Below are 17,444 nucleotides of genomic sequence, written 5' to 3'. Positions count from 1 at the left end.
CCTGAAAATAATAGTATCCCTTAAAATGTTAGATCTAGGCTAACAAAATAACGCCAATTCAGCACTGGCCTTAACACCTTATATCCTACTTTGATAACTTCTTAAGCATCCTATGTCAAGGAAATGCCTCCCAAGCCCACTTCTGGCCAGTGCCAAGATCTATTCTTTTATCTTAAGACAGACATTCATCTCAGTCTTGTTCATCCCATTTTATAGGGAAAAATATAGTGGCAATGAAAATATACAAATTACTGAATTGTTAACCCAAAGTAGACTCAGAAAATTGTTGAAGTCATTGTTAAAGACCTGGGGCTATGGTCATTAGAAGGCAAGCATGACTGGGACTAAGGAAACCTTGAGAATGGCTTTCATTTAGACAAGAAGTGATACATTGAGAACTTGACAGTAATAAGTGTCCTTTCTAATGGCTATATTTGTCTGATGATCTACTTTATAAGTTAAGTGCCAGAGCCCAGACATTGAAAACTCATATTCTAAAAGTAAACAAATGCTTATGTAAATTAATTCATTATCCCTTAGCATTTACAACCTTGCATGGTGAGGCTGAAATCCAATAAGGGCACACATACAAGATTATACTTTGGTGTAATCAAAGTATATAAGAAAACCTCCGTCAAGCCTTCTTCCTTTCTTCCTAAACAACTACCTATAGGCTATATTTAATGCTAACTTCACATATTTACTGACATTTGAAAAGCAGAATATTAACTTGAAGATTTCTAAAAGTATATGCAATAATAATGTACTCCAACAAGTTTCTTCAGTATTTTAGTAGTATTCTCAAATACTTTTAAATATTAATTTACTAAAATTTTCAGCTACTTATTTCCTTTCTTCTCTTTGAGGTAATCAACTGAGGAGAAAAACTGTCTAATCAATAACAAAAACCTGATTCATTATTATGACTTGCCTCACACACGCAGGGGCATTACTTTTTGAACACACACACTACACACACACACACACATACACACCTTTACCCCTCTGAATTAAGATATGCTCATCCCTTCCTCCCTTTTCTTTTTGCTATTAAGCAATATAAGTGCAAGCCTCCTCACTCCAAGAGATCTTCCCCAACAGAAGAAACATAGTCATATAGATTATACTATACTATTGGCTCTAGCATTTACTGTCTAAGCTAAAAATGCAATCTTTTGTTTTTATTTAATTTTTTTTTTTTTAAGGAGGGGAGGGGAGGGAAGAGAAAGGGAGGAAGGGAGGGAAGGGAGGCAGGGAAGGGAAAGGGAGGCAGGGAGGCAGGGAGGCAGGGAGGCAGGGAGGCAGGGAGGCAGGGAGGGAGGGAGGGAGGGAGGGAGGGAGGGAGGGAGGGAGGGAGGGAGGAAGGGAGGGAGGGAGGAAGGGAGGAAGGGAGGAAGGGAGGAAGGGAGGAAGGGAGGAAGGGAGGAAGGGAGGAAGGGAGGAAGGGAGGAAGGGAGGAAGGGAGGAAGGGAGGAAGGGAGGAAGGGAGGAAGGGAGGAAGGGAGGAAGGGAGGAAGGGAGGAAGGGAGGAAGGGAGGAAGGGAGGAAGGGAGGAAGGGAGGAAGGGAGGAAGGGAGGAAGGGAGGAAGGGAGGAAGGAAGGAAGGAAGGAAGGAAGGAAGGAAGGAAGGAAGGAAGGAAGGAAGGAAGGAAGGAAGGAAGGAAGGAAGGAAGGAAGGAAGGAAGGAAGGAAGGAAGGAAGGAAGGAAGGAAGGAAGGAAGGAAGGAAGGAAGAAAGGAAGGAAGGAAGGAAGGAAGGAAGGAAGGAAGGAAGGAAGGAAGGAAGGAAGGAAGGAAGGAAGGAAGGAAGGAAGGAAGGAAGGAAGGAAGGAAGGAAGGAAGGAAGGAAGGAAGGAAGGAAGGAAGGAAGGAGAGAAAAGAGCCAGGAGAAGAAAGTCTATGAGTTTCTCCTGCCTAAAAGGATGTTTTAATAGAAATGGCCGAAATATATTCTTTTCAAACTAATTGGACCATGTTTTCACATAGAAAATTATGTATGTATCTAAATAGTTACATATATTACTTATATTCTGCTTCTGATTTAACAGTACCAATAGTCTTTTTCTTGATTATGGGCTTGTGTTTCTAAATGCTAACTTGTCTCTCTTACCTCCTTTAAACAAGAGTAAGAAGATATGTACTCTTGAGGGAGCAAACTAGAGGTTCTTCCCTACAGCACTTAGCCAATGGACAGATAACAATATCTCTTCAAAGATTCCTGAAGTAATGGATTAAAAAGACTCATTTTCTTCCTACCAATTAAAATATCACAAAAGTAAAAAATGAGATGAAGAATGAAAGAAAACTATCCTAAATAATACAGCTCACATAGAGAGATGTGCTTCCTCTTGATCTAGAGAAGGCATATGAAAAACTCTCTTGCCTCTGTTCTACTAGATCCCAGATATTGGCACTTATACTGGTGGAATTCACTGATGGATTTGAAGCCAATGCCCTACAAGCCTAAAGGACCAATCCCATTAATGAAAATGCCTGGCAGCCCATATCTGCAACTGTGTTTGCCATGAGAGAGAAAACCTGATAATGAAATAAAATTTCATTCCAGTAATTTGATTTCATATTTAAATTCCAAAAAGCCACACTACAAGACCAGAATACTAAGAAAGTTGACACCAGTTCCTCATAATACTTTTCCCTTTTATCTTGAGATAAATTTTCTATTTTTCTATCCCCAACTTCCACTTATAAGTAGCAGCACTTCACAATTCATATCTGAGTTCAACATCAAGCCCAAACAAGGCCAAACTAATAAAAACTATAAAGACAGAATCAGGCAAAACTACATTTAGGTAAGACTGCACTTGATGGAATTCATGTTAGCAAGACAAAAGAGAAAAGACTGTCTCTGACTTTAGAGAAGTCAGACTGATTTCTTCAGTGTAAGTAAGACAACACTGACATACCTTGCTGAACTACAGCACTGTTGGTAACTTGAGGCTTCAGTTCACTTTGTAACAGAGCAGGAGAAACAGTTACCATAGGTCCTGAGACTAAGGGTCCCTTCAAGGTAAGCACTTGTCCTTGTGGAGTCATCACCAGACTGGCAGTGTTATGTACTGTGTGAGAAGGTGAGATCTTTTCTATAATGAAAATTAGAAGTCAATTAGAATAAAAGTCTTCAAACACACCTAGAATTTTAATTTAAATCTCTGAAAGTACCCCTTCTTTTAATAGATAAAAGCACAGCTTAATTTTAAGGTAAGTCAGGAACCACATTTAAGAATACATTTTTTTTTTAATCACTGTGAAACAAGGAATTAGTTTCAGTTCCTTGTTTACTGTTCCTCCATAAAGAGATACTTTTCCTACTAAAGAACCAATCCTTGAAACTATTGATTTGAAAAAGTTCTTCAACAATAATGTCAGCAAAAACATCAAGATTTTAAAACTGTCCAAGATAATCAAAACATCAGTTTGTTAAACCTTTATGGAAACCTAGAGTACTATAATATAATAACAGTTTGCATTTATATAAAGTTTGCAAAGTACTTTTCAAATATAATTTCATTTTACCCTCTTGTTATTACTCTCATTTTATAGATGAGAAAACCAAGGCAGTATGGTAAAGGTTATATAACTACTAAATATCTGAGGCCAGATTTCAATACAAATCTTCCTTACTCCAGGTGCAGTATACTATTTACTCTAAGTATAAAAGAAAGAGCATGAGAATGAGTTAATAAATCTAGATCCTATCACTGGCATAAAAGAATTACTGACCACAGTTTCAGTTTTCTAATTTTAAAACCTAGAGAATGGACTACATTATGTCTGAAATCCCCTCTTGCTCTAAAATTGACAACTTGTGCACATAACTGCTATTCAAGACTCAATAACATGGTTTTATCTATTAAAATAACGCATTATTCATCATTCTTCAATTTTAACTATAGCATTAGAAAAGTTTTAAATTACTAAGTGACTGATTAATTTGCTTTTTTCTTCTTAATTTGTTATCAATTGTAGCAGTCTCCTTTAGTTATTGGTAAATAAATTCTCAGAAATATGCTGAAAGGGAAATATATATAACAAAATTGGATGTACGATTTTGTTTTTAATACATTCAACAGAAGAATAAATAAAGGCAAGGGAAGTTAATAGTTCAACAAACTAGTTTCTTTACAGCACTCTTGAAATGACCACAAAACACCATTCCTACCTGTGGATGGTGCCCTTTTCCTGGCGAGTATCAATGGCTTTCCCCTTCTGCTAGTCATGACTACCTGCCCCAACTCTACAGAGGATGTAGAAGCTCCTTCCTGCTGTTTGACTACTCGAGGAGGCACATTAGGCTCATCCTGGTCCATCTTCTTCTTTTTCTTTTGTGCTTCTAATGCTTGCTGTTTGGCATAAATGTATTCCAGCTTCTTCAGGACAACTTCTTCTGTCTTACCTGAATGTTAAAAAGAATCTAAGCAACCTTCTTTTGCTATCTACGGCTCAGATAAAAATGAGAATCAGCAAGTGAAGTCCATTTGCTTAGTCACAAAGGCAAGCATATATCTGTAAAGCAGCATTGGCTGTACCTCAGAATAAATTTCCTCATGAGTTAAAACCAGTACACATCTACACCTAGTTTCTCTAAACACATAAAACATACCACAGTTTGGTTTTTTCCTAGAGTTACTATTCCTTTTCTTTCCCATTTACAAGCCTTACCTGAAAGAGAAGATACTTTGCGAATCAGATTATTCCGTTTTCGAGTTAGAAGATTTTTCTGTCCTATCAACTTGTCTGCCTGGTCTGTTAGTCCCTGGATCTCTCCAAAGGCCTAGGAGAAAAGGTAACCCACCATATGTCAGTCAATTCACTTTATTTGGAATAATTTCCCATTATATTTTGGGGTGAAGTCTGCCATCATTAATCTGTAAGGCCTCCAATTGTAAACAGGAAAATGAAACCTAAGGCTCATAGTATTGCAGGGGATCATTTAATGTTTCCTCCGTGGAGGGTAGCTAGTCAGCTAAAAACTCTAATGCCAGATTAAAACTTTAATCTAGCCATTTAGGAATTCATTTGATGAAAGAAATGACAATTCCCCAAACATGAAAATATCATTGTACTTTAGTAATTTGATTAGGTTTTTAATAGTTTACTTCTGAATGTGAAACACATCCATACAAAGTTATCATTGATTATTGGGGAGTAGTCAATACTACTACTCTCTTAATCTTTCTGGAAACACTTTTGCTCAATCCATATGTACAAAGTGAGTAGAAAACTCACCCTTGTGAGAATGAGACTTTTAGAGACTTTAGAAGAATGAAGCAGTCCCAATGTTATCTTCAGCTTCTCAAAGAGATCCCGCATTTCACCACGCCGACGCCGTTCATTGGCTGTGTGTGTTCGACGATAATATGCAAAAGCTTCTGCTTCTTTTTGAAGTTTTTCACTCCAGAATTCAGGTTTCAGTTTCACAGGAATTGGTGGGTCCTATTTAAATTAAAAATGGAAAAAAATCAACCAAACTCTGAACCAACTTATCCAAATGCATTTAAACTCAATTGTAAAACCAAAATTATCCACAGAACTGGCAATTTTTGTTTTAAAAGTGTATTCCCTTCAAATTCTGGAAATTTTGCACATTAAAAGGTACAAAGATAAAGGTGGATGTTAAATTGATAACATAAAACTTTACAGCAATTAGGTTTAGTAGAGATCAAAAGGCCAAAAGAAAATTAGGCCTATATAACATATAAATAGGTTACATAAGGATAGTGCAGAAAAGTCATTACTTTTTTGGGCATGTAACACAGTATTGAATTATTTATAATGTTGCTCTGTTTGATAACTATATACTATTAATACCATCTTTCTCCTCTCTGTATGTCTATAGGTGTTGTGTATATGATCCTACCAGATATTTAGCAGACAGATGTGTGCTGACTATATTCTGGACTTGATATATCCCTCAATTATTTTCTGAGGGCTGAAAAATTGAGGCTGCAAGGAGAAATGCAAACCTTGTTTAGAATATCTATTTTAGAAACTACTGGGTCAGTTACTATCTTTTTAATAGCCAGATAAGAATTCAAATACTATATTACTACAACTTTAAAATATAGAGAGAATGTTAGGAGAATGGCAAATGAGAGTGACAGGTGAGAAATGAAAAACTGAATGTGAAACACTACTCCTGATAGCATTAGAGATAAAGTTAAGAGATTTTTGTTCCCAAGAAAGCTGTTTTCAAATTTATTTTATTAAGAATATTTGTTAGGAAAGACTTTTTCTAGTATCAAGAGACAATGAAGTAATATTACTAGATTGTAAGTCCTTGAGGGCCGGGTCTATCTTTTGTCTCTTTTTGTATCTCCTGACACAAAATAGGAGCTTAATAATGTTTTATTGTTATAATATTGAATTTTCAGACAATGAAAAAGGCATTAATTAATAATATTTTTAAAGTACTAGGTGACTTTGATCACAGACAAGATATTGAAAAAATATATATGCATAAATATAAATTACATATCTTGATGCTACTACTATTCTCATTTGTTAATAAGTTATATTTTTGTGCATATGTAAGTAATTTAAATATTTATTTAAACATAGATAAATAATAATTATCAATAAGAAATAGACCAGTAAGTGCTCAGATATCAGGGTTAGAAATACAGACTTTCATAACAGTTATCCTTAGTGGATCCAAATCTTTGTGTGTGTGAGGAGGAGGATGCACATGTATGTGCGGGTTGGGAAGAATGGGGCTAAGATATGGGAAAAGGCTACATTGGAATGTTGAGATTCACAAGGGTTCTGAGCAGTAATTGTGGGAAAACTATAAAGAAAGGATTCAATATGGCATGGCACTTATCCATTCAAAAAATCAGCAGCCCAAAATGCTTTCAATGGAGAAAACCTAACAATACTTTCAACAAATATCCAGATATGTACCTGGCCCCTCATTTCTGGAAGGAAGGAAGAAAAGACAGGGAAGAATGGGGGAGAAGGGAAAGAAAGGTAAAGAAAGAGAGGAGAGGAGAGAAAAAAGAAAAAAGAGAGGGAAATAGAGAGAAAAAAAGAAAAGGAAGCAAGCAAAGGAGGAAGGGGGGAGGAAAAGGGAAGGGAGAAAAGGAGGGAAAGAGAGGAAAAGAGAAGTAAATGGGGGGGAAGAAAGGAGGAAAGGAGAGAGGGAAGAGAAAAAGGAAATATTTGAACAGACCTTTCGACTCTTCTCAGGTGCTTTCTCGTCTGAAGGAGCATGAGTATGGCATCTGAAAAGGAAGATAGAATCATTTCCTAACATCTTACAATTGGAATTTTATGCTATGATAGCAAATCTTTATTGAAAACAGTTCTCTGGCAAATTTTACCTAATGACGGCACATCTTTTTATGTACAAGTGTGAAAATGCCTAAATATACCTTGAAATCATATCAAATTACATTGCATTTACAATATATTTTAAAACTGTCCACTTTAAGCACCCCAGTTCCGGAGATAAAAGAAACTACTAAGCTCACAATTCCCAGCACTAATATGTGCTCTCTCCTCAATTTTGTTTGTATTATACTTATTGGTATAGACATCATATCCTCCATTAGCACAATGTAAAATCATTAAGGAAAGAGATTCTTTTTATGTCTTTGAACATTAAAACTTACAGATAATAGAAACTAAACACTGTTTACTGAAATGCATTTAATGAGAATAAGAGAGAACTAAATGAGATCTGTGATGCTTTCTCTATTCCCTATCAATATATAGTCCAATAAAAAAGAATATGAGGTAAGCTGCTTGTTTCAAGTCCTATCGTTCTTATTCTGCACAGAGGAAATGAGGCAGAGCCATAAGGTAGGGGAATAGAGAGCTGATCTTGGAGCCAAAAAGACCGAGGTTAAAACCTTCCTTCTGACATACAATAGTTGTATGGCTCTGGTAAGTTATATCAAGCAACACTCTTAGTTCACAAGTGGCAGAGAAGGCACTCTTCATCTAGGAGAACCCTATATTAGTTAAATCCTAGGTCCAGTCTATTTATGAAGTGAATAAGTACCTACAAAGAGTGGAAACAAAAGTGGGAAGAGATAGTGTGCTTAATCTGGAAGATGGTCCACTGTGACTGCCTGAAAATCACCTATGATTTTTGAAATACAAACTTTTTTCCTTAAGAAACTCTGCTTTGCCTAATTATCTGTTCACCTCAATGACATGTTTACCCGCTTTTATTTTTGTGTCCCAATTTGTCATTTTCCACATCTTTTCTTTCAATAATTATACTATTGACCAACTTCCTATTTTTCCATTTCTAGTTGTGAGGTCTAAAACATTATCTACTATTAATTTGAAGTTTAATGTACAATTCTTTGAGCTATTTTATATGAGTTTTACATGTAAAAAAGATTAATATACACAACTGATATATCTCCCTTCCCAAGGAAGAAAAATATTATGGAAAAGATTATTACTATTTTGCAAGTTATTTCTGAAGAGTACAGATAAACTCCAGTTAATATGTTCAAAATCATTCAGTGTTAAAGTGTCATTAAAATAACTAGATTTAGTAGTAGTAAAAAAGAATTATAAACATAACAGAGAACAATTTCTGAATTTTGTAATTTCAAGGGAACTGAGTATATTTTTTCGAATTTTAACTCATGTTCTTCTATTATTTAGAACAAAGCTAAGAGGCTAGAAAGTATACAGGATGGTTATTCAAAGTTCCTAAACATGGCATTAAATTTAAGTTGTTAAAGAACAAATTAATGAGAAAAGCTTACGGTTGGTTAGGAGAACGTATATGAGAAGCTGAGGCCTTCAAGCGAGCAATATTCATTTTCTCTGAAAATTCCTCAACAGTTTCAATGTCTACTTGCTCTTCCTCTTCAGTGTAATCCATAGAATTATTCTGAAAAAAGCAATTTTAAATGGTAAACTATATGCGAATTAAATTAGAACAAATCTAAAGCTTTCATCTTCTTTCTCCCATCATGAAATTAAGCTTTATAGTGCAACACAGCAGGGAATCAGAGGACTTGGTTCAAATCCTGACTATGAGGCTCAATACGTGTAGACTTAGGCAAATCACTTAACTAACTTGGACCTCAATTTCTTCATTTAGAAATAAGATGATTAGACCAGATAGCCTGGAATTTAACCTATAAGAGATATTTATTAGCTATGTCACATAAAGATACAGGTCTTCAGAAAGAAAAAAGAAAAAAAAAAATCATACTCAAAGGACCGTATTACCTTAACTCTGATATATGAAAGGTAATCTTAAAAACTTACTTGGATCTCACAAGAATAGGGTCGGATTTAATATTTTTTAAAAAATATAGCAAGTAAGGACTGTTTACAGTGAAATATTAAGCTGAATAATCACAAAGTATCACTGGCTTTCTCAAAGTAGTTAAAGAATCAGAAAAAAAAAACTAGGCACATTTTTCAATCCTATAGTTTGCTTTTTTGAAAAACTTTAGATTCCAAAACAAAGTCTTCTATATAAGATTATCTACTATATTAAGGCTTAGGTAAACTATTAAGAGTTTACTGAGTAAACTATGTAACGAATACCCTACTAAAAATGGCATGTGATACAGCCATTTTAACATAGTTTGATGCACTGAGATAAAACAACTAACTTTTAGCCAAAAATCAAGTCTGAATCCTGGTTCTGCCACTTTCTAACTGTGCCGTTAAATTACTTAAACTCCTTTCCCCAAACTTTCATCTGCAAAATGGGAAAAATTATTTTACTTCCTATCTCAGAGTTGAGTCTTAAAACAAGATAATGTGAATAAGCTTTGCTAACATAAAGTGTTATGTAATTGGATTTTTTTGTCATTCTCTAGCTTTCAAAATAGCTATTTTTTCTATACCAGAAATAAGGAAAACTTATTTAAAATTTCTCTATAGAGTATCAGGTGTTAAGTATAAGTAAATTAAACAGTGTCTTTTAACTGTCTTACTAACAGAACCTGAAATCATTGAGAATTACTCATCAACCCCACCTCAACTCCCATTGAACTTGCTTCCATTAATGGCTGAAACAGAAAATAGATTCTTCCTTCATTCTTCCTTCATACTTGGCAAACAAGAGAAAAGTTACTGAATATTTACTTTCCATAATCACAAAGTAACTACTGGTTTTTCTGTTCAATCCAAATAGTCTAAGTAACTAACATCAACCTTTCCACTCTGACCAATAATAAAGAAATTCTTCTCGGGATGAATTTTGTATCAAAAGATACTACTAATCTAATGATCTTAAAAAGCCTATTTTATACCCTTTACAACTTGGATATACACTAAGTCTAACTATCTCTTATACCCAATGAATTCCATGAAGCTAGTAGAACAAAGCAGTGATATAATTTAACAAATAAGTCAACATTTGGTATGGTCTACAGATGTGCTAGACGCCACATATAATTTGAACTAGAGCTTAATATATTAAATGGATGCCTTTTGCTGGACTACCTAACTGATATACCTCCCAGGAAGGGATTTTAATAAGGGAGGGATAAAAAAATTATCCACATTCATCCATATGTTGGCTCAAAAATAGTGAGCATCAAATATGAAAAAACATTTTGGGGGGGAGGGGGGAAAAGGAAGAAGAGAGGAAGGCTGGCCAAAAGAACAAATGTATTATCATACAATGTAACTACCTACAACTACTAGGTGGTTTTAAAAGTTAGCTTGTTCTTGATTTTCTTATCCAGTGCTAGTTAAAATAGAAGACTCTACAAAAAGCTTCACATTATCAATAACACAGACACCAGGGTCACTAGATTAAAGAAACCCTTCTTTCAACTTCATTGTAATCCACCGAAGAAAACTAAACTCTAGCAAACAGTTGAGTCATAATAAAAGAGTGGCATAAACATATTCTCAATGTTTTGTTTCACTAGTGTCCTATCTACTCTGATATCTACATGGCACAGTGGTGACCTAGAGTTTCCACAAGTTATGCTAGTGGAGCTCTGGCAAGTCTTAAAAAGTTTGATAGATTTCAATTATGTGGGCCTATTCATTAATTGTCCCATCTATTGTTTAAGGAAGTTTAGAGAATTTCATCATTAAGTTGGACAATGATCAATTATCTGGTCAAAGAAAATTCTGAAGATCATTTATCATGTCATAGAGGGACTGGAACCTTTTTCACTGAGTATACATACTGATAAAATTAGACTCCTGAGTACTTACATATCTTTTGCTTAGTTCCCTACACCCCATACAAAATCGAATATAGTTTTTGATTTTATTCAAACATCAGGAAATAGGAAAATAGAATTACACCAACACACAAAAAAATCAGGTGACAGCAGGGAATGGGAAAATAACAAAGAGAAGGAGTGAATGACATAGTTTTAAGTAGAGGATATTTAGGGTAACCAGATAACAATGCTAAAAGAAGGGATAGTGAGGTCCAAATTATTCAGGAAAATCTCAGGCTATATTCAGCCCCCTAAATTTGACACCAGATTGTACAGAATGGTGATTAAAATTCAGAGATTTAAAGATTTTTTTGAAAGAGAAGGTAAAAAAAATCAGTAAGGCATGATTAAGTTAAAAAGACTAAATGGTTACTTCATATTTTAGTTTTAGGTTTTTTTTTTCTTCTTTTTTTGGCTATGGCAATTGGGGCTAAGTGACTTGACCAGGGTCACACAGCTAGGAAGTGTTAAGTGTCTGAGACCACATTTGAACTCAGGTCCTCCTGATTTCAGGACTGGTGCTCTATCCATTGTGCTACCTAGCTGCCAGTTACTTCATATTTTAAAAATACATGTTCAAAAAAATGCATTTAACATAAATGGAAGTAGATATTTCTATACCAACAGAGTTGTGATATCAACACTGAGACTCACATAGAGAATAGTACCGAACCTCAATCATATCAAAAACAATATTGGTTTGGAAAAAATAAAATCACAATTTGTTAGTGTGACTATTATCAAAAAGTCTCATGACAGCCAAAATTATTTTTCAACCATTTCAGATACTCAAACAAGTGTCAAAAATTGCTTTTAGTAGGGTGAGAAATCTATCTATTGCCTGACAATATGGAAAATAAAATATAAAGGTAATTTATTTACTTATAACTTAGATCTAACCACCTAACTGAAGTATCAGTCTTTCAATAATGGTGATCCTCTGAAGTGATTACTGGCTGTATAAAACTATTGAACAGAATTTTAGAAACTTTGCAGTCAAAACAAAAAAAGGGGCTCACCACCTTTTCTACTTCTTCAACTTCTTCACTCTGGTAGTCAGAGATGCCATCAACCATGTCATCAGCAGAATCATCAGTTTTCTCGTCTTCCTCCTCCTCTTCTTCTTCTTCCACATCTGAAACAGGGAGTTCAATAATGGTTCTCCCACCCTTCTTCCTTTGCTTTAGATGTTGTTGTATTTGCTCTCCTGGAAGGAGCAAATGACCTTGAACAACTTTATCCCCTTTTTGGGCTCTTTCAACCATCTGAGGAACAAGGGGAAAGGCTGTAGAATTAGGAATTTTGTTCCAGGTATCAGATTCAACATTTAAATTTCTGGTATTCTTAGCAATTTCACTTTCCTCCAATATGACAGAAGAGCTTTGCTTTTGACTCAGAACAGAGTTTTCTTGACTTGCCTCAATTCTTTCAGTCAAATGTTCATCTCCAGCTTGCTTGTGTTCTTTTGAAATACCATCGAATTTCTGGGCCAAATTCTCCTTCAGAAGGTTTTCCTGACTTTCTCTTGTACTTTTTTTCTCTACAGAAATTTCACAATCCTTGTCTTTTGTTTCAGTTTGTGCTGTCACTTCTTCCTGTACTATTTTGCTCCTGGAGGATTTGTCTTCCTTAGAGTTAGCTAAAAGTTCACTGTTCATTAGTTTCTCCTCTGGGTTCTTTACATTATTCTGCTCCTCATTTACAATTCTCAGCTGAGATATCTCTCCCTGAACACTAGAGGTTTTCAGTTGTACCTTATTTGTTGTTTGAACTGCTTTATTATTGACTTCTTGAGGATTATGTTTAACTTCTGAAACCTCATTTGCTTTTTCTTCCAAAGAGCTAAGATTGCAATTTTCTTTTTCTTCATTAACTTCTTTATTACCTTCATTTGCCCGTGACCCACTGATATAAGAATGATCAGAGGATATGACATCAGCAGGAATATCCTCTTGTAAAAGGGGATCTTTATTTGAGGCACCACCTCCATGTTCTTGAATATCTCTCTGGGCTATCTCAGAGGCAGTAGCACCTTGGTCATGCTTTACTGTATTAGTCAAAGGTGTCTCAGTCCTATTAGGTAAATCTGCTTCCAATGCTAAATCATTCTCTGGCTCTGTGACATCTCCCTCTTCCAAACGTAAAGTCTTTTTGTGACTGTCCTGCTTCAAAGAAGTTGTTGCATCTTTCTGATCCAGATTCTGAGACTCTCTCTTCATCTGCAATGAAGCAACATGCTGAATAATTGAGTTGGGAACCGGCTTCTGTCCTGGGAGCTGCAGCAAAGCGAAACTACCAGACTGGAGAGGAATGAGACTAGCTGTGCCAACTGGCTGCCCACCCGAGCTATAAGTTATTTTAGATTCTGAGCCTGTTTGACTTGGAAAATTGCCTGCTCCAGGAGGGGATATCCTCAAGGTCAAGGTGCCAGCTTGAGACACAAAGCTAGGCACAGTGGAAAGTACAGATGATGCCTGAGTAATTAAATTCAGAGGTGGAGAAGAGCCAACAGCCTGAATCATGGGACTCATGGTTGAGAAAGTTGAAGGAGAGGCATTAGGAGGAGGTGTTTCAGGAGGCTTGGAAGGTGCAGGTAAGCGGATTCCAACCGCAGATCCTACAAAGAAAATGAAATGACAAATTGTCATTCCCCAGGAAGAGTCTCTTTTCTTGAATTGGGTATGTCATTTTGGAGAAGTTCAAAGAAAACACACTTCATTCACTAAAAAAAAAAATCTGGGATCCCCAATATCTTAATTTTCCCTTAATTTGCTACTTTCATAGATAAAATACCTTTTGATCTTTCATCTGCCATGAACTGAAAAATAAACATGACCCTTTCTTAATGTGTTGCCTCCCTCAATTAGAACATGAACTCCTTGAGAACAGAGACCATCTTTTTTGGGGGGGAGAGGCAATCAGGGTTAGGAGACTTGCCCAGAGTCACATAATTACTAAGTGTCTGAGTCTAGATTTGAACTCAGGTCTTCCTGACCCAGATCAGGGCTCTAACTTCTACACCACTTAAAGGCCCTATCTTACCTATCTATCTATATTTCCAGCATTCAACATAGCACTTAGCACAAAATATGCACTTAAAGTTTTTCTATTCCAAACAAAAAATGCCTATTTAGGAAGCAAGACTTTTTTCTGCCCATGACTATTTTTCACCCAAGAAATTTTTACATGACCCCAAGTACATAAAATCAAACATTTAGTGGTAAAAAAATCATAATTTTGCAACTCCCAAAATCAGTTAAGAAACCCCATATGGAGTCATGACCTACGGCTTAAGGAAGCTGGGATATACAACACTAATTCTATTAAACTAACTTTTTTGGGATTAAAAAGGAGGGACTGTCCTGTGACAAAAAAAAAGTTTATGAAAATGATTGTTGTACCTGGGTTTCGAAGCATAACAGGCTGTAAGTTGGGCTGTGTATTAGAGCCTCGCACCTGCTGCAAAGGAACAAGCTGGACAATCTGACCATTGGGATGTCTGAACAAGTTCATTCCACTAGGGCTCCTGACAGGTTGAAGGAGCATCCTCTGACCCTGAACAAGTTGCATGTTTTGGAGAGGTCGAAGACCAGGAGAGCCTTGTTGCACGGGGATCAAAAGTAGCCGAGGTCCAGCACGCTTTTCTGGGCTAGGAGAAACTGGAGAGGTAGCCACTGGAATCTGAGGAGCATTTTCTGAAAAACAAGAAAATAGACATATGGCATCCCAACCTTCCTTTACTACAAACAGGAACCACTAATGCCATGGTTTCTAATCCAACTCCAAGTAGCCTTTCAAGATACTTAATTTGGGAAATTCCTAAAATTCTGAATGTGTTATGCTATAAAAAAAAACTGCCTTTCAGATATGATTTTTAAAGTTATAGATTTTGCTAGAAAAAAATGCATTTAGAATATTTAAAAGGAGAATCATCTGCTCTTAGGAAGGACAATTCAACAAGAGATAAATAATCTGCTTTATAAGAAACTTAGACAAAGCTATACACTTTGGGTATCCTTCAGAGTATAAGTAGAAATTCAGAATTTCTAATCCCTCATAGTTGCACTATTTTTACTGTGAAGTACTGCTTGAAGCTAGGCATCACTGTGCAACCATGTTGATAGCATTGTAAAATCACAAGGAATATACCTGGCTCAAATTCACATTAGATAAAACCAGGGGTAATTATTTGAATTATTGAAAAGTGCCCAAATGCATAATTCATTAAACAATGGGTAGAAATTATTTCAGAAACATTTTTAGAAGGGTAAAACAAAAAAACAACAACAAAAAAACAAAAAAAAAAACAAAACAAAAAAAAAGGAAAACTCCACCTGTTAATAGAATCCAGGGGCTAATCCAAATGAAGCCACAGAGCTAAAGAGAATGAAAACTACACAGAGGCTAGATAGACTGAAAAAGGCAAGATATGTGGGGGTGGGAGTGGGGGGTGGAGGGGAGGGAAACCCAAGCAAAAAAAAAAAAAAACAAAAAAAAAACAAAAAAACAACCCAATATCAATTAAGTCTTACAATATTCAAGTACAAATGACTTAAAATAGTTAAGAACAAATTATGGAAGGGCTTTTATGTTTATATCTAAAGTTTTAAAATAAATTTAGATATAAAATTAGCTCTTAAGGAAATGAAAAGAGTTATGTAAATAGCTCCAAGAACGCAGAACAGAAAATTCCTAGTAATCAACAAAAATAAAAATAATTTAACTTAACCATTTAACATTAGTATATTTGCCTTACAAGTGTATTCACGTTATCCTGCTACTATAAAGCAGAAAACCAAATTAACCAGAACTAATAATGACTTAACATCAGAACTGCTCATTACATATATTACATCTAAGTTGATAAAAGAGAAACTATGTCCTTTAGAATCAGTCAAAAAAGTTGATTGTTATAGAAATAAAACTACTCTGGCAAGGAAAAATCCTAATTAAAATCACAACACACAATTTGCACAGAAAGGGGAAAAATGTTTTGTTTTATTTTTCCTATGTAAAAGACAAATTATTTTACAAAAATTTATAAATATCATTACTTGGGAGTTCACTTACATCTAATCAAAACCTAAAAATATTCCCATGCCTCTTATAAAAATCTTTATCTTTTCTATGTAAATGGGGGACAAGGTGTAAGGGGGGAAAAAGAAGAAACGTAGCTGCTTGGGAGAGGTACAGTAGGAATAAATCAGAGGCAAGTCTAGGTGGCTGAATTTGTATTATCACTGCTTTATGGTACTACACTCAGTCATTGACTCTACTTCCCAAACTACAATGCCAAAACTATCATCCACATACATATTCTTATCATTTTAAAGGAAAAAAACAAAACCAGGCATCACAAATATCCCCAAATATTCTGATGTCAATTGTATCTCTGACCCCTTTAGTTAGTCACCTTCAGAAATTCGGGCTATCATCTGCATCCAGAGAGACAATGAAGACTGAATGCCAATTGAAGGCTACTATTTTCACCTTTTAAAAATTTGTTTGCTTTTTTTCTTTCTTTCATTTTTTCCCCTTTTGTTCTGGTTTTTCTTTCACAATATGATGACTAATATGTAAACATATTTAAAATGATTGTACATGAATAACCTATATCAGATTGCTTGCTGTCTTGAGGAGGGGAGAGATAGGGAAAGAGAGAGAAAAGAATGTAGAACTCAAAAATATTACAATAATGAATACTGAAAGCTATCTTTACCTGTAATTGGAAAAACAAAACACTATTGAATTTGAAAAAAAAAAAAAAAAAAAGGAAAGAAAAGAAAAGAAAACACGGGTTATATGGGAATATCTTGTCACTAAATTTAAAAAATTTATTCAGTGTAAGGAAAAAAAAATTAGTAACTAAAGCAGACTTGCTATCATGAGAAGCAGTGGACTTATTGTGAATTGGGACCAAGATATACATCTTTCAAAGATTCTTACTTTAACTATCTTGTTTCTCTTCTGAAAAAAACAAATCACACACTATTGTCTGGTGCAGAGTAGGTCCTTAATAAAGAGTTTTAGACAAAAAGTTAATAATAGAAAACAAGAAATTCCCACTAAGAATTCATCTGACCAAGCCAACAAGTAAAATTCAAACATTCTGTCATTTACTTCTTTGAATTGAATACAAGCATTTGACATGAGTTTATGGGGTTCTTTTCTTTGTAAGGTCTTCCATTTTCTTTACTTTCTTCCTTGACATATCAATAATCCTATTATAACCACAAAAGCGATTAAAACATTTACA

General features: G+C 35.1%; 1 protein-coding gene across 11 annotated transcripts in view; it reads right to left on the bottom strand.

The window, feature by feature from the left end:
• MGA (MAX dimerization protein MGA) overlaps positions 1–17,444 on the bottom strand; it is a 231,238-nt gene that overhangs the window by 16,924 nt on the left and 196,870 nt on the right. For 10 of the 11 annotated variants that reach the window (XM_074289346.1, XM_074289349.1, XM_074289347.1 and 7 more), the window contains 8 exons: positions 14,590–14,883; positions 12,211–13,805; positions 8,747–8,874; positions 7,189–7,240; positions 5,247–5,453; positions 4,680–4,791; positions 4,180–4,413; positions 2,924–3,100 (listed from right to left, as the gene is read on the bottom strand). In XM_074289346.1, coding sequence (XP_074145447.1) covers positions 2,924–3,100; positions 4,180–4,413; positions 4,680–4,791; positions 5,247–5,453; positions 7,189–7,240; positions 8,747–8,874; positions 12,211–13,805; positions 14,590–14,883 — 2,799 coding nt within the window. The remainder of the gene's footprint in view (positions 1–2,923; positions 3,101–4,179; positions 4,414–4,679; positions 4,792–5,246; positions 5,454–7,188; positions 7,241–8,746; positions 8,875–12,210; positions 13,806–14,589; positions 14,884–17,444) is intronic. The other variant, XM_074289351.1, reaches the window with a different exon arrangement.

Source organism: Sminthopsis crassicaudata, chromosome 2 (genome assembly GCF_048593235.1).
Source record: "Sminthopsis crassicaudata isolate SCR6 chromosome 2, ASM4859323v1, whole genome shotgun sequence".
NCBI classification, from domain to species: domain Eukaryota; kingdom Metazoa; phylum Chordata; class Mammalia; order Dasyuromorphia; family Dasyuridae; genus Sminthopsis; species Sminthopsis crassicaudata.
The sequence above is the reverse complement of the archived record's forward strand: the minus strand, read 5'-3'. Positions and strand labels throughout refer to the sequence as shown.